The 22,968-nt window shown below is 42.0% G+C and overlaps 1 protein-coding gene across 3 annotated transcripts in view; it reads right to left on the bottom strand.

Annotated features, from left to right (window-relative positions):
• The window catches only part of CHRDL1 (chordin like 1), a 44,557-nt gene extending 23,367 nt beyond the window's left edge, over positions 1 to 21,190 (bottom strand). For 2 of the 3 annotated variants that reach the window (XM_054215326.1, XM_054215327.1), the window contains exons 1-4: positions 20,736 to 21,190; positions 17,426 to 17,572; positions 15,422 to 15,534; positions 11,349 to 11,442 (exon numbers count right to left, since the gene is read on the bottom strand). In XM_054215326.1, the coding sequence (XP_054071301.1) occupies positions 11,349 to 11,442; positions 15,422 to 15,534; positions 17,426 to 17,522 (304 nt within the window). In that variant the 5' untranslated portion in view covers positions 17,523 to 17,572; positions 20,736 to 21,190. The remainder of the gene's footprint in view (positions 1 to 11,348; positions 11,443 to 15,421; positions 15,535 to 17,425; positions 17,573 to 20,735) is intronic. The other variant, XM_054215328.1, reaches the window with a different exon arrangement.
• Positions 21,191 to 22,968: the final 1,778 nt, after the last annotated feature.

Genomic DNA, 22,968 nt, shown 5'->3' with positions numbered 1-22,968 from the left:
ATACAGGGACGAAAGAGTTGCAGATAAGATGTTAGAAGCTTCCTTTATGTTATGCACCTTGTTACCTCTCTAGCTTTCTTCAACTGCTCCCAGAATGCAGGCTGCAGTTGCCAAAGGCCAACCACAATGTAAAAAATGCTGTGTTTTACTCTGCCACTGAAATGTGTTTTCAAGATGAAACAGGCTGTCACCCACAGGAGCTGTGCATCTGTCTTAGAATGGAATTCACGTTGTGTTTGTGTACGGGACAAGACTTCCCAAAATTAGCTAGCCTGAGTAGTATCGTTCATAGCAATAGCTCTGTCCTGAGCCAGACACATGCAGAGTAGGAACTGCGCTTCCCACTCCAACTTTCAGCTTTTATCTGAAAGCAGAGCCGGGACTGGCAGCAGCAGAAACAGTTCTTGTCTTTTTTTTGCCAAACACGCATGACAATAGGCTGACTTGTAGATTTTTATTTTTTTTTAAATCCTGCTGCAGAATCTTTAAAACTTTAAGGGTAACAATATAGCCTAAGGTCCCACCTTGCATGTGGTGAACAGCATCTTTTGCACCACAGAATAGGTTAGTCCATTTCTTTCAAATGGGTCCCAGTGAAGCCAAGGAATGACTTCTGGAAGAAAGTACTCCTCAGTGAATAACTCTGGAGACTAGGAATCTTAAGTAAACAAGGTGTAACATTTTAATTCCAGTTTTGGGGCAGCAATATTGAAAACTAATTCAAAGCACATGAGCTGTGCTTTTGTGCTTTTGTTCAAAACATTTCCCTTCAGCAGGTAATGCTTTTGCACCTCATGCAGCAGAAACTAAACTAAAAGGAAGGTCCTGACAAATGAAGTGGTGCGCTTGTGCTTCATTCTCAATAGCGTATGCTAGTAACGCCCTGTGTCATCGGTATATGGGGAAAGCAACAGCAAGTGATATATTAGTATCACATTGGATGGCAGCCGTTTGGACTCTCCTTTGTAGTTTTGCATGTTTGCTGCCTACTAACTCACATTATTTATCTTTCTATGTCACCAAGGACATGTGTACAATACTTGAGAATCTGAAGCTCCTTTGCAGCTCCTACTGACTGCAAGATACAGGCTTTAATCTGGCATTTTACTGACGCAGGCCCAGAGTGAGTGACTGCAATATAACTCTTACAGTTACTTTTGACTGCACAGCCAGTTGGAACATGGTTGAATCCTCTGTCACCCTGATATACAGGAGAGAAACACAAAGTGAGTAAATCTAATCACTTTGAAATTCACTTTGTGAGGGGACTTGGGCTAAACTCCTCTCTCCAGCTTTAAAATAGTATGTGCCTCTTCCTGTTGCTGGAACAGCCATTTTGACAGCTAGATAAGCATGTATGGATGTGAGCAGTCATGGAGCTGCTCTGAGTAACAATATCTGAACTAGCCTCCTTTCACCTAAGGATTCAGAGCTCTGAAAAAAGTAGTAATGAGTCCTTTGACCCCTGCTGTTTTGGTGTCTATGTTCCAAGGGGTTCAGCCAAAGCTCTTCCCAGTCCTGGAAAAATCTAAGTGCTAGTAACATTCCAAGCAGAAGATAAAGAAGCCTGCCTCCAGGCAGAAATCCTCTGTTAGACTCTTCCCTCTACTACACATAAGCCAATGGAATATGGTTATTATATATAAGAAACAGCTATTCAGTATGAGACACGTATTTGGAATGGAGAAATAAATATGTGTTGATAATATGATCCTTATAAATTCAAAACAGAGCAGCCTAAGAAAGAGGTGAGGGAAGCGTCCTGCAGAAAGAGATTATGCAGCTTGCTAGGAGAGTGACAGTCAGGGAGATTTTGATCACAGTTGTGTTGAATAAATCTGGAATAACTCTGTTGATTGAACTAACCCTGATGCTATGTGTTCAAATCAAACTGTATTTTTAAAATATTATTTAAAAAAAGATCCTCATGTTTATATGGGAAAAAGATCACATAAATAATATTCTTCTGTGTTTATGCAGTGCATTTCATGCACAAATAACAGTGCTTTTATTTAACACAGAGCATTTGCTTATTTTCCTGCTGTTCCAGTAAACTAAGGTACAATGACAGCAGTAGGTTTGCTTTGTACCTAGAGATCCAACTAATGCTTGTCTTCTGATCCATTTATACCAGAAAGGCCAGTGCAAAGAAGCATATAGCTGGGAATCTGGATTTTCTCACTCTGCAACTGTGGTTCACTTCCCTCAAAAGGCCTTCGGTGCAGGAGACATTCTGTGATCATATTTTGGCCACCTTAGCATGCGTGTGTGCAATGCTGGGGCTGCCTGGTGAGGAGCCCAAGTGCAGAGCAGAGACAGAAAACAGAGAAGACAGGAATCTCTGTATTATAGTCAGCAAGGGACATTGTGGAAGATAAGTGTCATGGTGACCTGGGATAACACATGCTTTGTTTTTTCCGTAAATTTACTAAACTTTCCTCTGTGGAGGCACACATTTGCCTCAGAAAGGCAGGAAACCTGTTGGTGCCATTGACTCAGTTACTACATATTCCTGACCTGCTCCTAGCACAGCTTCAGGGCTGCACAACTACAGTGAGCCCTGAGTGCCATCAGCACATGGTGGGACAAACTGCTATTGCAAACTGGCTGTTGCAAGGTCAAAACCACCATCTGCTGAAAGGGTAAATGTTTTTACCGCTATCACATCAAGACGGGTAAAACACAAATATTCTAGAGCTACTTCATCGCCAGAGCTAAATCCTGATTCATCATCTCATGAGAATACAGGAACATCAGATAGAGAAAACCTATTACACTGTTTCAGTGCAAGGTTATCTTCTAGGGATCACCTGGTATTAGTTTAAATAACCTTTGCGGCTGGAGGTCCTTGGGGGATTATAGCACAGCGTAACAGAGCAAATGGATTTCTTTCCTATTAAAAATTCCTTTGCTTAATTTCTTCCCTCTACTTTTGTTTCCACTCTACATGAATGTGTCACCTCAAGGTCTGATCTGAAGTCCACTGAACTAAATAGATTTGGAACCTGGCCCAAACACCTACTCTGTGTGGTACAGCGTAAAGGCAGTTTCCTCTTTCATCTTCTGTCTCATATTTCTACCATACTCCTTAGTATTTCTAGAGAGGGGACTATATCACAGTCAATAACTGCATCTGTTTTCATAGAAGGCCGAGTCCAAAAACTATCAAAGGTAATAGAAATCTGTTGATTGACTACAGTAGACTGTGGATCAACCCTCAGTCCATCTGCATTTAGACTTTTCCCTCAGTCACGCATCACAATCCAACTTATTATAAATCTGTGATTTAAAGAAACACAGATGATGTGTGAAGGTCTCTTTAAAAAACAACAAAAACAGGGCAACAATGTTGTTTTTAAAGCAGTGACTGAGGCTGACAATAAATTTGGATTGAAAAGTTGTGCACTATCCAAAAACTGCAAACACAAGCTCTAAACAAAATCCATATGTGCCTCTCAGAGGTGCAGGTGTCAAAGATATTAAGCCACAAAATGCTTCACATTAAAATAACTTCAAGGACCAGGTTAAGCTCTAAAAACTCCAAGGTAATTCAGAGTTAATCGCAACAGCTAGTCTTTAATATGGTCAGACGGTGGAAAGTGTATGAAACTGATTGCTTGAAGGAACTAGTAGCACCTTATCTAGACAATATGAATTTCCATACAGATTCAAGACAAAGATGTAGTTTCAGTTTAAACATTCAAAAGGGTGTTGGTTGTTTTTTAACTTTCTAGGGCTAAAGTCAAGCTCTTCGCATTATTTTAATATATTTTCTGCAGCTTAATTTCCTGTGTTTTCTTTTACAGTGGCATAAAAAATTGCCCAGCAAAACTCTGAAGGAGTCATAAAACACTTACTAGGTTGCTCCATTTTAATTCCTGCTCCAAGGTTGAACTAGTATATGAACCTACCAATCACTCTCCCAGACAATGAAGCAAATAGAGTGAAGCTTTGGTGCATTTTGAATTGTCTCTGAAGCATGTCTGAAGCTCTTGGAAGTCATCTTGGAAAAATTATGAGCAGCCTACCCCACCCTACCCTACCCTACCCTACCCTACCCTACCCTATCCTATCCTATCCTATCCTATCCTATCCTATCCTATCCTATCCTGTCAGTCCAAAGAATGGAAGTTCTAATTCTGTCATCCATGTGGGAAGACGCGTATTTTTTCAGTGCATTTTGGATGCTGATTTACACAATAGATTGTTTGAATTTTTATGGTCAAAAAAGCAGGATGGAAACAAGTGATAACCTCAATCTGGCTGTGATAGCAAACATTCTTTATGAAGCTAGTAACAAAGGCACATCACAAAACAAACAGAATTATCTGAGCGCATGTCAAAAGGAAAAAGTTAGACATCTCCCAAGAATGCCTATATCGTTATATTTCCAAATCAAATTTACTTCCAAATAAACAATCTATTTGAACTATTTGACAGCTATCCATTGTTGGGACTATACAAAAAACAAAGCATCTCACTAATCTCTGATGCTGTGTAACATTCTGTGAGTCTTTCATAGTTCAGATATGAATATCCACCTTGTTTGTATCTATGGAGTAACCATAAACAAGCACAGCTCTGTAATTCTATGGCACCGCCACAGGAACCAAATGCAGACTGGAAAAGTTTGAAATTTGCCCTTATCAATAGATAATAGTAAGTAGTTCTCCTCTCCACTTATTACTATCAGCTGCTGTGTATGTTGGCATACCTATTCTGCAGTCTCCTGTAACGTAACTGCCGAGAACTTGGGTCACAGGTTATTTTTAATTTCTTTTTCATTATCTGAAAAGTGCTGAGGTGAGCAGTGAAGGCATAGCTACTGGGCCTGCAGGCAGTGCAACAGCATGGATTAAAGGTCTTGAGATTCAGATGCTTAGGTAACAAGGGAAGTAACAAGGGAAGGCAGAGGTGAGCAATGAAGGGGATCTGAGTATGCAGAATTTCTTCCATGAACTGACGCTCATGTCTGACACGTGACAAAGCGGGCAGGATGCTGAGAATGTGTCCAGTTTTTCTAAAATCTGAGATGTGCCAATAGCTCCAAACTCATATTTCTGTCAATGGACTGTCATTTAAGTGCCAATTGTCTATTCCTGGTGTCAGGAAGACAATCCTTGTAGGACTCTTTACTAAGGTGGTTGTGAACCTGTTACATACCGTGCATCAGTTGCAGAATATATAGATTTTATTCTTTGGATGAACAGTTCAGACAAGCATAGAAAATGGTTTCAAATGGTTGAGATTTTTAGGACTCTAGCTTTTTGTATTATCTCTCAGACAATTCAACTGCTTGCAGAAGTGTCGAAAATGTGTGAGCAAAGAATAAAACCAGTAGGACTTTCAAGCTTTGCAGTTCATTTGATTATTCCTGAAGTTTCCCTACTCTTGTATTCCAAAAGCAATTGTACAGAAATCTCTTTCTGCATACTGAGTTTTCTTTTTCCTCATTTTTTTAACACTGTGTTTTGTATGGAGACACTTCCAGGGACTTTCAGGTGTACATGCGGTACAGTATGCTGTCATTGATAGATTAGACTTTGTAGGTGACATGTAGGTCAGGTCAGATGTTTGAACTCCTCCAATGGTAATTGTTGACGGCTAAAAAAGAGGTGTGTGAAGGGAACCGCAGTTATTATAATGTTGTGCTGCCTTAATATTTTTTTTCATCTGAACATTTCTGCCAAGATTTAACCATTCTCAATCAATAACTTACGTAGAGATTGTCCTCCACTGTTCCTTAATCCCCGCTAGCCGGAGTACCCTTTGTGTGTCAAGCACAGCGCTCCCATCAGCTGTGTATAGTGGACTAAGAATACAGTATCCAAATCACTTACTTACAGGCTGTTGTTGTTCTCCACAAGTGTTGGATTTTGTAAGATTTACCCATAATTTATCAAGTCTTTCATAAAATGACAGCTGTTATTGCGCTGTTGTTTTCATCTCATGAACTACATCTAGGCCTTTAGGAGGCACCTTTGAAAGATGCCTTTTTTTATTATTGTCTCAAAATACAGCATGTATCAACTTTCAGTAGCTATAATATTTGCTACTGTCAAATTCACATTTCAGTAAGAATCATGAAAGAAAAATGCTATCTGCATATCATTCTTCTGAGAATCTCCCTGTGGCCTTCTTCCTTAATCTTTTCACCATTATGTAAGAGAAAGGAAATCAGAGATTGTTTATACCATTTCATGACCAACGGTCTCAAATCTTTCTATGGGGTAAGATGGAAAGTGGGTGTTTTGGCAGCACAGTTCATTAAGAAATTCGGCTGCCTGGGGACTTAGGCAAGAGTGACTGATTAACATACAGAAAGCAACAGGGTTTCTGTGTTCGCAACTTGTCAGGGTTGAGGACCTAGAAGGTCTTTCATGGTAGGGCAGAGATCGGATCTTTTGGACAGTGGAGAATTCTAAAGTTTTGCAAGTCATATGTGAAGTCTGGATCCATCTCCAAATTCTCATTACTTAGGTGTCTGAACCATGCGTATCGGTTCAGGCACACCTTTTAAAAGGATGATATGCCCTTTGCCAGGTTACTCATAAAAATTCTGGATCTTCACTATTGCTATAATAGTCTGTTTTCAGTCTGGAATTCAGGATCTGAAGTGTTTCTGACTTTAATTTCAGAGTGTAGCATCAGTCAACAGAGATACGTTTTATATGGGAGGTAACAACTGTTCTACTAACAGCACGGAAAACAGTACCTGCTCAGTAAGAGACTACCTAAACATCTCTTAATATTACCGTATTTGTATGGTTTTTCCTGTTTCCTACTCAGGCCTTACAATCATCTATTTAAAGCAATTAAAACCCCTTGTAACTTCAGTGAGATCTGGGCCATGAGTTTCTCACTTGAGTGATATGGGCAGGTGGTAGCAACAAGAATTGCATAGAGAATGGAAGAGTTAGGCACAATATGCCTTCCTCCATCCCACAAATATTTGTGAAATTGATTGGGTTTTTCTGAACAGAAGGGTGAGAGAACTAGAACTGCGAGCCTGGGAGCTCTGCTGCGTGAGCTGGGTAAAACCAAAATCTCTTCACCAAATGGTTTATTGTACATGCATTCTGCAGTAGAAAGTTGTTCCATAAGAGCATTCCAACTGCCTAGGTTGAAGATTTTGGTCATAATTCAGTGCGAGATACACTGTATTACACACACGCTTCTGTGTTTACATATATGATGCATATCAGGTCAACAGGTGGTGTACATACCTTGCAAGGCTGTCTCTCTAACACTATCTACACTACAGAGTGCAGTGTGTTACCTGGACCAGCTCAGTTACTGGAAGGAATTGAGAGAAGGTAGCACTGAGCTCATTGCAGGTGCTTTTTTCCTGCTTCTTAAGCAAGTTTTGCAGTGCAGTGAGTTTTGCGCTGTCCTAACTAGGATGCTTCCAGGATCTAAAATAGCTAGTTCAAAGATGCAGGTATTACTATGTCATGCTGCAGTCTACTGTGCAGACATAGCCTCATTTATTTTTAGGTGATGTTCTCAGACCACTATGGTGAGATACCTCATCTGGTCCATCTTTGTATTTAGTCCAGCTATGTATATACGTACCACCTGGCATTTTGTTGTTATTTCAATATCTAAAGAACAATGAAAAGTACATCAGAAAAGTGGTTTGAATTTGATACAGAAAAATCATACTACCAAAGGAGCTTAAACTTAAATGTGTTACGAATCACGAATGTTCTTGGAAGTCAGTGTGTTTAGTTGGGGCAGCAAGCTTAAAAAATACTGGAGCCAGATGGGCTGATTCGTACAGCAGTGTGCAGCCTTATCTGCTGAGAAATCAAACCAGCAAGTGGAATATGGAAACCCTTTCTAAATCCTGCAATTGTGCATTTCTGCTCTGATGTAAGCTTCCTCCATCTTAGATTTACATATTCAAGAGTGCACTTAAAAATTTTAAATGTTTAACTAGACTCTAAATGCTTTGATTCGCAATCATTCCATGTAGAAATGATACAATCTACAATAAATGTTCCGTCTATAAAGGCACTGTCCATAGTAGTGCTATAAAAGACAGCTGCAGCTAAGAACTTGTACACGATGTTTATTTTCATGACAGGAGGCAGGAGGTCTGAAGTCCATTCTAGCTAAAGAGCTGATCCAGCTCTAAGTATGATGGTGGATTCTCTCCCTGACTCTGTAAATCTCCTCTCCTCTGATGATGCCTGGAGCATTCTGAGGTGGAGGAAAGAGTTCAAGCTCAGAAGCATGTGATGTCCTTTTGGGTCTCACTAATGTGTAAAAAGAGTCCCAATGAATGTGAACTTAGTATTTTTGGTTACATATGGGTGATGATAAGATCTAATTCGGACAGCAAAATACTCTTCAGAGCTGCAAAAAGGAGGAATATCTAGTTCTGTACAAGACACACAGGTCTGGAATTTGCCAATGCTAGGAAGAATAAGTTTCAAAAAAAAAAAAAAAAAGTCAGCAGTGAATCTGTGGTAGAAGCTGGTAGGATTGAACCGCTGGTGAAAAGCAGAAGATGCTTCATAACATGTCTGACAACTACTTAAGATTCATGGTGGCTGGTGCCAGGGAGACAGGATACAAACACTGCATCTCTTTGTGTCAGCAAGTCCAGTGTCACTATGGATGCAGGAGACGTTAATTCCAAGGGGAGAGCAGTGCCAACTTTTCTCAAAGGAATCCCTTCAACAGCTCCTCCACTTAGGTAGTTATGAAGTTCAGTTTCCAATGAAAGTTGCTGCCTCCTGGCATTACCTCTGCTTCATTAAATAAGGAGGCAGTTATTTGGGAAGTTACACTCTACAAGGCCTGCAGAAAGGTAGGAGGAAGAGCCCAAAGTCACTGTGACTAGCACTACTCATTTCTGAAATGCGGCTTGAGAAACTGAGGGGAAACACACGTGACAGAATATAATAAGCATTTATGAGAGTAATTCGAATGGATGGCTAATGGCCAGAGCTCTGGCACGTTCCATTAAAAAATAACCAGGGAAACCAGAGAAGTGAATTGCCTGCATATCATGGGATGCTGCACAAAAGACATCGTATGCCAGACACATGGCAATGGAAAGCTGGCATAAGATGTGCAGGAATGCTTGAGATTCCTATTCAGATCAGGCATGAACATTACCACTGAAGATAGAGCACCAAATATGATACGCATAATCACTGCAGAAAGCAGAATGCAAATAACCCCTGAAATCTCAGGAGATTGCTGGTCCTCTTTTGCCTAACATTGGCGCAGATCTATCTGGATTACAGATTCAATTAGGGAAAAAATAAACCTTAGTGTAACTCCTATTTTTAATGAGATGCTGCCCAGCTAGCAATTTAATGCCCCATCATATGTGGCAGATGATAGACTACAAATAGATTCTAGGAGCAGTTAAGAGAATATAATGGATCACAATTCAGGGAAGGCTCATTCTGATAATTTTCTGGATTTGTCAATTTAAACACCAGTACAAAATTCTAGCTGAAGATTGTGAATAGCAAGAACTTAATTTGATAAGAACGATGTGGGAATTTACAGGGTCCCTTACTCTTCCTTACTAGGTCATTGTAGAATATTTTAAAATCTTGATAGGTACCACAACACTTACAGCCTCATGAACAGAAAAAAGCCAAACAGTTCACTGCCAAAGAGCACTTGAAGCAAAACCAGTCAATCTAGAAGCATTTCTGTTTGTATACTAAATACTGTACAGAGATATTAAAAAAAAAAAGAAAAAGTTCCTGACCGCAAATGCCAATTACATATTAAGAGTGGGATTTCTGTGATTTAATTTAAGCTGTCAAAAAAGTAAGCATCTAGCATAACCTATTTGTCTGTGCTCCCTCATAATCAGTGGAGAGAGACAGGGAAAAATTCTTCTCAATCTGGGTGACAGGATGAATCACCCTCTGGGGACAGCATGTTTCCAACAGCTGTAAAGGGTATCTAGATGATTCCCTTGCCAACTGAAGTTTAGATTAGCTGGAAAAACAGACCAGATTTGGGGCACATCAGTCCTTCTTTTGATCTGAAAACAAAAAAGGAGTTCATGTTCCCAGCATCTTACCGATTAATCTAATAGCATTAGTTGGTCAAATAAAGCACACTACCTTAAAAACTTTCTTTCCTATGTATTAGACCATCATAGATAAAACTCTGCCATCAACTAGATGCCAAAGTGTTAGATCTAAAGTTGAATGGGATGAATCTCATCCCAGGACACAAGAAGAATGGCATCAGATGAGTTATGTGCTTGAAATGCTTCTTCCTCATCACTGATTAAAAAAGGATTCTAGATCAGACATTGATATACCCATCTTACAGACGTATGTAATTGTCAGGACAGATGAATCCTACCAAAAATTGATGGGTGGGTGACATTTATTCTCCAGTAAGTGCAACGACCGCACTCCAGTCCCAGCTGAACAGCAAGCTGACTTGTGCACTCATGTCCCTCCACCATTGTATACTGACTCCTGCTCACAGGTTTTGGTCAGGGAACAGCTGTTTTCCTCAGACAATGAAACTCTCTGGAGAAAATCAAATAAAACCCCTTTCTATGATGCTGCATGAATACTCTTTTATAAATGGAAATGCCACTAAGACAGACATTTAGGGAAAAGCTCCAGTCAAATCTACCAGCCATTAGGCCATGTCGGGAATGTTGTAACAGCCTCGTGAAAGATCCTGCTTAGTCTCTTTCATACAGTGGCTCTTAATAATGAGCATATAATAAATGTACAGTCTGGAGGAATTTACTATACAGTATCGAATTGGATTTATATAGTCATAAACTTCTACAGCACTGCTTCTATGATTTACAACAGCCTCAACTAATTATGAAGCTGAGATGTAAAAGGCAAATGTTACCAGACTGGTTGTACAGTGATACTATACAAATGCACATTTGCCACAGCAATTTTGAATTGCTTGTTAACAGAGAACCATTGCTGCAAATAACCATATATTTTAGCCTGCTCTTACGAAAAGCAGAAGCCTACAAAGTTTGTGGGTTGGGGTTTTATTGTGGTGGAGTTTAGAGATAAGGGAAGGAGCAGGGAGCAGACAGTCCATGGACCCCAACAATGAAACTTCTGCTACTTTGTGCATGGATTGTAGGGGACTGGACTTGGTAGCTTACCTGATCCCTTCCCAAATCTATACTTTTGATTTCCTAAAAAGAAACTACTGCAGGAAATACTGTAACTTACAGCAGGACAAGCCCCTCATGACCTAAATGATGTAGAAGGATCTTTCTTCACAGAAGTTTTACAGCACAGACATTTAATTTTCCTTTTACTTGGGATATTAAATAACTATTTCAGAAAGGACTGTATGTCATTAATAGAAATTACCTGGGCATCTTGGGCAGCACAGCTGTGGTACATGCACAGGGGAAGGACAGTGTAGACTTGGGCATCTTATTCTGCTGCACAGTACATTTCCATTCTGCAGGTGGAACATAATACAATACTTTAATGAAAGGGGCTGTCTCACCAATTTCCATGCTCTATTCTGCATCTAGATATTTTAAAAACAAATGCCTTTTTACAACATTCTAATTTCACTCACACTAGGGTAAGCCCAGAGTACTTTCAATGCTTCTGAATTTATGCTGGAGGTCAGAATGTAGCAGAAATCTATTCAAATGTTAAAATCAGAGGAAGTGCCTAAAAATGGATTGCAACCATCTTCATTTCTGTTCTTGTTTTGAGCAGATTATGTTTAGGAATTGCATTTCCAAAACTAAGACACAGATAATGAATAGTAGGTCTCTGAAATATCCTCCAGTGAGGGTTAGTTCAAGACCGCAAGAGACAATAGCGTCTGTAATTGTTCCTGAAAACTGTGGAGAGTCTTTTGTTTTCATTTTATGGGTTCCCCAGTAGACAAAAAACACAACTTGGTAAGTAGCCATTTTTCTAAGAAATACGAGCAAGTCTTGGGAATGGTGTTCATTATTCATGTCATTAACATAATATTCTATTTGACCACATCTAAGTTTGATTTATAATTAAAACACAGGGAATTGTCATTCTCCAGTGTCTAGTGTCTGTAAACAGAAAAAGACTATCCATTTCAAATTCCCGTTTCCCATCTATAATTCATCCTCCTCATTTAGCTCTGAGTTGCTCATGTTTATAGCAAGAAAGATCTTTCAGCATGAACACTGATACTATGCTATGACTGTAGTTTTGTGTGGTGTCGGGAATAAACCCACTTCATTTTCATATGCCTTCTGGAGCACTGAAATGTTTCCAGTGGAGGTGCAGACTTCCTTAGATAGCATATGTGTAGGCTTTTCTAGCCATCTCTTTCTAAATAATCCATTGATTCCTAAATATCTGCAGACCACAGGCTGGAATCATACTGTTACATCATTACTAGCCATGAACTACATTTGTGCATCTGCTTTGGAAAAAGACACTAAAAATTATATCACCATCTGTTTCCAATGATGATTGAAATTAAATATACTGATTTTATAAAGGAGGAGCAAATTTTAGGCTGTAGGCTCTTTCTGGGATAGGGACTATCACTGGTCTGCACAGCTCCTTCCCAGTAGACCATCATCCGAGAACCTGTAAAGCACTACTGTAGAAGAAAAGCTGGCACTGCCTGCTGGCCTGGCTCCACGTTGCTTACTTGACCTGTTCCATGGCCTCACTCCCTTTTTATTATTAGTCCCGTGAAATCTCCTGAGGTGAACGTAAACTCTCTGTGCGTGATCAGCTGTGGTAAAAATTCTGCAGGCCTACTTCGCTCCTCAGTGCTGCCTGCAGTACTCCACTGTTCGCAGCAGGACAGAACTATTTTAACTGATCTTGTGCTTGGTAAGACTGATTTTATGATTCGATTCGCAGTGATACTTGGGAGACCAAGCCCTACTGACTTCAGTAAGACTAAAGCTCCTGCAGGTCTCTGTGAGTCAGGGCTACGGTTAGCATTTCTGCATTGGATACCCAAAGAGTAACAGTGCATCTCCCCTCCTGAGCTGTGTTAGCAGTGCTAGGCGTGGAGAGCATTCATTTTAGCCCCTGAAGTCTGCAGATCTGACTATGAACACAAGCAAAAAGCTGCTGCATTTTAAAGAGTAAAATAATGATCTGACAAGTGGTGAGTGCTCCAATTTACTTGACGGTAACAGTCAACGGTCTCCACTGTGTATCGGGGGAGGAAGGAGGTGTTGTAAAAGAAAGGGGATCAAGGCGAGAACACTGAATTATGTTTTGCTTTACTCTGGTTTAAGTATGTAGATTATAACTTGTAAAAATACAATACTACATACACACAAAACCAGGAAGGCTTCTTTTTTTTAATCCCAGGCTGAATAATTTGGCCTCTGTTTAGTTAATTTGTCTCACCTTTTTCTTAAACATTAGAAGTGTGTGTGTTGAGGGGGTGGGTGGACAGACTGTTGTTTAGAGATCTTGGTTTGTTGCCTGGCTGATATAGCTTGTTTTGTGCTGATATAGCTTGTTTTGTGCAGAGATCATATGGACCATGATGTCTGAGGCCACAAGAAATTTTGGTCACACTCATGATGAAGACCCCTGGGGATTTTTTTGCTTTTCTCTGCAGTGAGAGGAAGTAGGTTGCTGGTTGAGACTTTGTAGGACATATCCATTGCCTAACTGACTTACTGCCAGGGAATCATAAGTGCCTTACACTTAGGTCTCTCCTGTTTGCTGTCTGTGGCACACTTCGGTTTCATTTTTTATGCTGTAATATTTGGTTTAAGGTCTGTGCTTGTGCTGTGTCATGGCAGGTCTTCTAATGCCTTATCTACCCTTAATTTTGTTAAAATTATAAATTATTGAGAGTTTCCTGATGATCTGGAGCTTTTACTGTAGGTCAGTGTTCTGAGGGCACTTCTTTTGGCCAGGACGAACTCAAATGAATGGCTGGATGCTGCAGTTGTCTTTTGGAGTCTTCCTTACAGGCAACAAGAGACACATCCCAGAGATCCCTCAGCATCCTTCAGCTGAAATAACCCCAAGTTACATTTTGCACCCTCACGGTACAACAAAGATAAAACAGAGCAAAGAAGGAAGTGGAGTCCAGAAGCACTTCTGAGCTGCATGTACTGATAATTACCACAAGTAGTTTCCTTCTTTACCAGCCTCATTGCCCTGAACTGTCACTCTGATCTTCCATGCCCATGTGCGAAGGAAAGAAATAAAATATACTCCATTTGTTGGATCCTCACAGTGCATAGGTATGCCTGGATCACAGCAGCGCTGTTCTCTAGAGGAGCATTCCGTGCACTTTCCCAACCCTCCAGACTGTCTTATCATCTTCCTAAAAACCATTGAGCAATGATTTGTATCCAGATCTCTAGGGTTTCCAGTGAATTTCATCCCCACTCAAGACACAGCTTTCCAGCAATTTAATGAGTGTTTTACACACATGGACTCTGAGCAAGTTTTCAACTTTGCATATAGATCAGCAAAAGTAAGTGGAAACTCTTTTTGCTATAACCAGGGAGTTTTCCTTTTCTTCCTATTACATTGCTTTTTCTCTTACAGATGCACAGATCTGAGATGCAGCCAAGCTTGTAGGACTACTGTTTGTGCATCTCTGCACTGAATTGTAGTAGCAGATCCCTCAGAGCAAATGCTGCACAGGGGCCCAATATTTTACACTTGCAGGGGGGAAAATAGCCAAGAAAACTTTATTCTGCATTAAATACAGCAGACAAAACTCTGCATCTGGAGTGCCTCATGTGTTAGTGATTAAGATCCCTTATTGCTTAGTCATTTTAAAGTACTCCAAGGGACATATTCTGCCCTCATTTTCCTGCCCCCTCTCCCCTGCCCTGCTGTATATGACATACTTAGGGGATCTGTGACTGCTGTGTCTTCAAATCAGGCATCAGCTGACGGGAGCCAAGGACCTGTCCTGTCACATCCTACCCCATTCTCTCTGCTCCCCATATCCTGTTTTCATTTTTCAGCATCTCATTCTTCTTTCATAGATTATTACAAATGGTGATATCCAAGCCTGTTCCTTCAGCACTTTAGGGCAGCAAATGCTTTGAAATGCCTCTGAAGATGTGGGCATTGTACATAGATCAAAACACTACCAAATTCAGGTTCAGCATAATGGTCCAGAATGATGGAACTGCAAGGATTGTATATTTAGGTAGTGGGGTCCAGTTATTCCAGATGTAATGCTCAGCATTGACAAAGCTTCTGGCTAGTTAAGGAGCTGTTTTGTCTACCCCATGCAAGTATTTTTTGCCAGTATTGGCCTTCTCTGTAAATGTTTTCCCTTCGCTGGGATCACCTGCCTCTACTTCCTGCAGCATGATCGGGACCCACTAGTGAAAACAGGTCTGGGCTTTGTCAAATTGTAGATACAACATAAAGGATTCTAGTCAATTAAGCAAGGAGAAGTTGTAGGATCAATAACTCAGCAGTCCTACCTCTGAGCAAAGACAATTAACGCAGTAAACAAGGCCATAGGGTTCTAGATAAGGATGCCATCTTTCTCCTACACGATACTTCTTATCTTGAAACACACAGTATGTATCGGAATCTGTAAAACAGTAAAGAATGGAAAGAGCTATGAATGAATGTTCCCACTGCGTGCCTATTAAGTGTTTTTAGGTGTGCAGTGTTTTCTGTAAACTATTTTTTCTTTCCCTGCAGAATCACACAACAGAAATGCCCTTAATTTCATGTGCTCTTGTTTCTAACCTCCCAAACCAAAATAAATGACATGGCCTCCCATCTTTCCAAAACTGCAGCTCCTGAAATAGCTGACAAAATGTCTTTCATACAGGGTAAGTTTATCCTTTCACCTGCAAAAACACAGGCTAAGATCCCATCTAGGTAACAAAATTAAAGTGCTTGATTGCTCAGACAGGTTTATAGGAAACAAAACCTTTTCACTGCAAAACCAAAGTAATTGGCTCAGCTCAGGAAAATTCCAGGTTGTACAGCAACGAGATTTTGAACAAGGGGACAGCAGAAGGAAGATAAATGCACTGTATTTACACTGCATGTTCAGTATCTCCATATTTTAACAACCTAATAAAAAAGAAGTTTGTCCTACTATTTCGGAACAATTTGTGCTGACTTACACATGCATCAGCATTCAAAATATTTTAATATCTTTCTTCTCATTAAGCACTTCTAATCTTGCAGATGCAGTTTTGCAGGTATCCATGTACTTATCAGACATTACTGCCCTGTCTCTCCCTTTGTGGTCACATTGTGGTTTCACATTGAAAACTCAAATCTCTTCAACAAAAAGGTGTTTCTTATGTGTTTCCGCAAGAAGTCCTTCCTGTTATCTTAATGATGTCCAAGTTCAGCTTAATTCATCACCCTCGGTATAGATGATACTTCAAGGTATCAAACAAAATACCTGTCTTCCAAATGATAACCAAGCAAGGGACGTTCTTCACATTTACTGGGCTAAAAGAAGGTAGCAAGAGGTAGGGATTACTAGTAGCAACTGCGGAGTGATCTGCTTTCACTTCACACAAAAGCATGACAAATGCAATGCGGGATCTGCAAAAAACCTGATGGCGGAAGTGGAGTTTGATAATTTCTCATACTGTGCTTTCTTTGAGCAGGGATACCTGCACATTGTTTTCTTGTGAGTAAGTTCGGCAGAGAAGGCAGCCTTTTTGGAACTCACTCTCTTTTTAGAAGCACAAACTGCGGATACCGAGGCTGAAAAATTTAACTACTTCTGAAGGGCAAACAATGTCCTTTCTAAGAAGGCCAAAACTCAGCCTATGCAGGTGGGGAGAACATTCCAGAGAGCTAGTAACACGGCTGTAGCAGCCAATAACTCCTAGACTTACTTGGGTAGTTATTCCTCCTTGCCATGCTTTCTGAAATGTGTTAACATCTCCCACAGATGACAGGCTTCCTAGAAATATTCCCTTTGTTTTGTTTGTATTCTTTTCAATTCTTCTCATCAAGTTTTTGACAGCGCTTAGACTCTTAATTTTCTCAAAGGATGTGTCTAATCCAGTTCATATGAGGTTGTTTTTGGAACACAACAGAACAGTCTTGGACGAATTTTACACTAGCTGAAAACTTCAACACAATAGTCTTACACACAGGACAAAATCCAGATAATCCGTCAGATGTTTACAGAGGTCACTAAAATGGAATTAAGCACTCTCTTGATTCAGGATATTTGAAATAAAACAGATTCTCCAATTGATGTGTTATGTTCTTTATGATGCAATGAAACCTGTACAGATTCAGGAAAATGTGCCCCAAACGCGGGTGTGACCTGATTCTACTAAATGTAGGATTAGAAGGAGGAAGAATATTAGGAGGTTTTGAATGCAGTTCCACAGTTTAGGACATTCTTGTTTGAAGGTCTTTTCTGAATCACATTTGTCAAACAGAAGGAAAACATCAAATTTGGGTGAATGTGACAGCTTTGTTTGAAGACTACTTACGTTTTACTTGTTCTAGTTTACCTCCATCTATGAAAAGGAGACAGAGCACACCAAACAAGATAAAATGAAAATCCTCCAATATCCACTTTTTTCTCATCTTTATCGACAAAAGGAAAAGAAAGAGCCTCCAAAGTAGAGAATGTTGAGCTGTTGGGAAGAAAAGATTAAATTAATTAAAGTCCTGTAAGATACTAAAATTTTCTGACATGATTTCATCCAACACACAGAAATACTAAACTGCCAGGACAAAAAAATGGGTCTATATCATGGATCTTCATTTCATGAAAACAACTTTGGCTTCATATCATTTAATTTTTGGAAAAGGGGCCACATTCCCATTCATGAAAGCTGAAAACTGGATATTACTTCTAATAAAGTCCTTATTTTATTTCAAAGCAGAGAAATCTGGCAAGTAAGCAATCTAAATTCTTAAAGTTCTCTTTAACAAGAAACTAGTTTGGGAGATTTTCTTGTAGAGCAGCTCTTTTGGATCTAACATAGGAGATACAGGTGTCAGTTGTAACATGTTTGCTTCATCCTAAAATGAACGGTGGGTATACCCGGTGTATTGGCTCTGCACTATGGAAATCCACGCTTAGGGTGAAATGCTGGCCGTGTTGCAGTCCATGGGAGTTTTCCGCTCTGCATCTAACAGGCTTCCACCACTATTCCATTCACCCCTCCTCCCCTCTCCCAACTACTATTGTTCTGGGATTGTGTATAATTAATTTTTCTAGAGTTAACCCTTCCATTGCCTTGACATCGGAAAGTAGAATGGGGGAATGACATGTCATCTTCATTCTCGTAAATCGTTAATGTCAAAATCTTGCATAAGGAGCAATGCTTAATGTATTCTTCTCTCTGTGCTGCAGAGACGGCATTGCACTTGCTGCATGTGCCACTCTGTTTACCTTTTTCTGGCTTTTAAAAGGTGAATTATTTTATAACGTAAAAAACAAGGGAGAAAGTAATTAACTAAAGTAGAATTTATTTATTATTGATAACCAACCTAAGATTCTAAATTGAGAAATATATTGATGCTTTACTGTTTATCAGAATTCATTGCAAAAGTATTATCTTCCCAGAGCACACTTGTCCATCATTTACAATGTTGGAAAGATTTGGGTCTGATTTTAAGAGACTTGATGTGGATTCACAATTAGTTTCACAAAAGTTAAAAAAAAAAAGAAAAAAGATTCACTGTTGGAAAAATAAGCCATCAGCTTTGTAAACTAATGATGCCGTGAACCAGGAGTTCTGTGCATCTTCCAGGGGTGATGCAATCCTGTGCAATCCCCTGTGCGCCTGGCACTGCAATAAAGAATACCTGCTTAATAGTCACCAAGGCTATTGAGTCTTAACTTTGGCATTCACGGCATCACTAATTTGACCCCTTCAGATTTCATGTAAATAATAGGATTGTACATGAATATGTTTCATCTCACAGAAAACCAAAGCAGAAATAATAATTTATATATGGATATTCAAAATCAAATGGTGGGTAAGTTAGAGAAATTAGCTAAACAATACGTTAACAAGCACTTAAAGAGAAAAACTTCCTATTAAGACTGGTGATATCTTGGATACTGTAACAACGGGTGGGTGATCTGATTGTACCAGAGTGATTTTATTGCCTTTACTCTTTAAGGGTTCTCTGCATTCCCAAACCACAATCGAAATGGACATCTTCCTTAACTAATCCAATCTTTGCCACTACTGTCTCTCTCCTCAGTAAGGTCATTCAAAATAATGCAAACTGCATATGAAAACATTAAAAAAATAACGCAATCTTAAAAGCATACTTCCTATGCAGTAACAAAATACAATTTTCCATTTATTTTGCAAGCTGACAATAATATTCCAATTTCAGAAGAGAAGTTTAAGTCATTTTTGCCTTTCAACGTTGTTCAAATCACATAGGACATTTTAAACCCAAACAATTCTTTAAAAACTTGTTTAAAATTAAAACCTTGTAGTTTAGTCCCACGACATCATGCATGCATTGAAAACAACAGTAGCACATCACTGGGACTAGCAGAAATGTGAATGTTTAAATATTTTGGCCTTCTTGGGGGTTGCTTAAGCAAACAATATTTATAAATGGAGCACAATTATCCTTTGTACAGCCCTTTACCTGTTAGCTAGATCGGTTAGTTCGGATAGAAAAGCTCAGAAATCCATCCATTTTACATGTCAGGTCTTCAAAAGGAAGAACATTTTAAAACTTGGACTGCTTACACTCAGAAATGCTGCACGGTAATGTGAAATGGAGGAGTTAATAACAGAAATGGGATGGGGACTTTTGATGTCTTTCTTAATTCTCTTTAATTTCTGCATTGTTGTTACTCCAAATATAAACACATACTTTTCACTATTAGCACACTCCCTTTATTTCCCCAAAGGGCAATGTCCTAAAAATATTCCTGGATTTAAATAATCTCAGTTAGAATTAACCTGTTAATTATTGGTGTGTTTTCTGCTTAGCAGAAACAATGAAAGCTATCCACTTCTTACATGAATTACTCACTGAAATAAGGCATATGGGTCTATTTTTAACGCCTCGCCCTCCAAGGAGCCCGGGTTTAGTAACTACAAGCGGCAGAGTCCGGCCTCGCCACGTTTTACGATTAATGCAAAATAAATAAAAAAAAGGGCAGGACTGAGACTATCTGGAAGACGCTGTACAACAAGCGGTGCTACCAGAGGCAGCAGCCGGGGGTCCTGCCGGCGGGGCCGGGAGCGGGGCCGGGAGCGAAGCCCACCCTGCAGGAGGGGCCGGCGTTCCCCTCCATCACACGGAGCGGGGGCCGCATCTCCCTCCGCTCTCCCCGAGGCTTTGATTCCCGCAAGCCTTGCTGCAAGCCTGCACTTTTACCGTCGGGGGGGTGTTTTTAAGTAGGCGAGTCTCCAAGTGAGCCGTGGCCAGAGGCTCCTGGCTCTCGCCGCTCTAAGACAACACTCGTTCCCTGGGCGCCGAGCCCGGGGAGCGCCCCGCAGCCCCGCCCGGGGCCGGCAGGGAAGGTTCGGTCGTGGGCTGCCGTCGGGGGAGTCCCGGTCCCACTCTGGGGCCCCGGGAGCGGAGCCGCAGCGCGCACGGCGGGGCCCGACCAGGTGCCGGCGGTGCCACCGAGGGGGCGGCAGGACGTCGGCCGGCCCCTGCCCTCTGCTGAGCGAAGTAAGCCAGACTGGAAGCAGGGGAGGCGCCCCGTATCCCAGCCCCCGCGGCAGGGTCCGCGCCCGCGGGCGCAGCTCCGGGCAGCGGGACCGCGCCTTGCCCGGGGTCTTGCCTAGGAAAGAAAAGCTCACAAACCTGGGGCAGGGCTGGAGGCCGCTCCGCTCAGCCGCGGGCCCTGGAGACCGCCTGCGAATAGCGGCTTCGGCTGGGAGAGCCGCGCCGCGCCGCTCTCTCCGCTCCGCCGGGCTACGGGAGGGCTCCGGCCAGGCGGCTCCGCTTCCCAGTCACGTTGCCATAATCTTCTCCCGCGGCTCGGCCGAGCTTTTAGGTCTCCCCTTTGCTCCCGCAGTGGCAGTGGTGAGGGAGCAAGCAGGGATCCGACGGGGTCCCCCGATCCCCGACAGATGGACGGGAGCGGCGGGGGAGGAATCCGCTAAGCCCGAGCTCCGGGGACGCTGCGGGGCGGGCGCTCTGGAAGGTCCCGGGCTGCCCGGCCGGGGACACCTGCCACCGCCTCCTGCCCCAGCGGGGAGCGCAGCGAGGCCCCGCGGCCGGAGGATGCTCGGCGGCGGGTCCTGCCCCGCAGCCCCGCCGGCTCTGGAGCGGCGGCGGGAGGAGGAGTGGAGCGGTCCGCCTCCCGCCCCGGCCCCCTCCTCTCCCGCGCCCCGCTCCCGCCGCCCGGCACACCAGCGTGACTGACACGGCCTGGGGTGGAGTTTGCTCTGCTGTGGGGAGCCGGGGTGGGCGGGGGCGACGGGGGTCTCCAGCTCGGGGGTCCGGCGCCCGCCCTCCCGTCTCCCCTCCTGCTGTGCTGGAACCACCTGCGGGCCGCCGGGACCCGCGGCCGGGCGGGTGCGACCTTGCTCCGGTGCCTTCAAACAGAGCTGCGGGCTGTGTGAACGCAACCCGCTCCGGACATAGCTCCCTCCTCGGTCACCGAGCCCCACGGGCGGTTTTCTTAGAGAGGACTCTACACCGACATGGCTCTTTAATGGGCTTTTCACACGCGGGGTGCCCTCCAGAGCAGACCCGATGGAGTTAGCGTCCACTGGGATTTGTCAGACACCCTCTGCTGATACCCTCTGGTCTGATTTATTGTGTTAGAAGGTTTCAAGGTCACATTGAGATTCTGGTGGAACTAAATTAAACCCATGACTCATGACATTATATGCTTGGTCAAACATTCTTTTTCTGTCTTGTTGTAGCCCCTGTAACTAATAAGAAGAGATCAGTGAACCCTTGACAAATGATCTGAGAAAAGGGGTGAGGTATGAAAAGACATCATGTGGAGAAACAAATTACAACCTATTTCCCCTAGTTTGGGACCAGGGTGTTTAGGGAGCACTGCTGGGAGGTCATACACCTCCCAGGCTTGGTAGATATTTTCAGAAGGTTGAAAATCAAGCAGAACTTTCATTTCTTCCATTGTATCTCAGCTGGACAAAATATTGAAAATACAGTGTATGGTGAAACCTCATATTAGCATGAGGAAAGAACAGTTGACTTGCTAAGGGTTTTGCAGTGTGACTTCATGAGTAACCAGGGCTGTGTGTTAGTAAAATGTGACTTTGTATCTCTTGACAATGAAAAAGGAAAAGAGAAAGAAACTGCATTCTGGAGCTAAGCATTTTGAAAACACTGCTCCATGCCTACTTCTGTGTCACTCTTCCACTCTCTGCCTTACAGGGAGTAATCCATGTTCCTAAGAAAGAATCATCACTTAAAGCTGTCAGTCCTGAATGTGGTGGCTACTGCTGCAGGCTGATAGTTTTGGAAGAGCCACTGTGTGAAATCGGGATGGGCAAATGGAAAAACAAATGGTAACTCTGAATCAGAAATATGGTAGTAATTTGCACTTGAAGGCAGAGAATCTGAGCTGTGGAAGCTCTGATCCTGCAGAGGTGTACCCATGCTTATGGAGAGAAGAGTTAAGCGTGTACACCCATGGTTCTAAATTGTAGTGCTGTAGTAATATTGTTCCTTTAGATGTTGTGCTGGGTTAGACTGCGCGGGCTCAGCCTGTGAGATAAATTGCATATGACTAACATGCACTCAGATCTACGACTGAACCAACCTTGTTGCATTCTGCAAAGAGCACTAGACCCAAGCCAGTCCTCCCACTGACATCGACATAGGGTGGAGGGACTTTCGTAGGAGCTGCCTTTGGCTATCTGGGAGCCCACTGGTTGTGGGGGTAGTAGTAAATCTTACCCTCATACCACTTCACCAGTGCCACTGATTTTGTCTCAGAAATTGAGCTCAGACACCACAAGGAAATGTAGACATGAAGGATGTAACACCGAAGGTAAATGAAGTCAAGTGAAATAAAGACCATACTGTGAAAGGAAAGGAGTTTGTTACTGAACAG

This window comes from Rissa tridactyla, chromosome 9 (assembly GCF_028500815.1).
Source record: "Rissa tridactyla isolate bRisTri1 chromosome 9, bRisTri1.patW.cur.20221130, whole genome shotgun sequence".
NCBI classification, from domain to species: Eukaryota; Metazoa; Chordata; class Aves; order Charadriiformes; family Laridae; genus Rissa; species Rissa tridactyla.
Note: the sequence above shows the minus strand (reverse complement) of the source record. Positions and strands in the feature narration are given on the sequence as shown.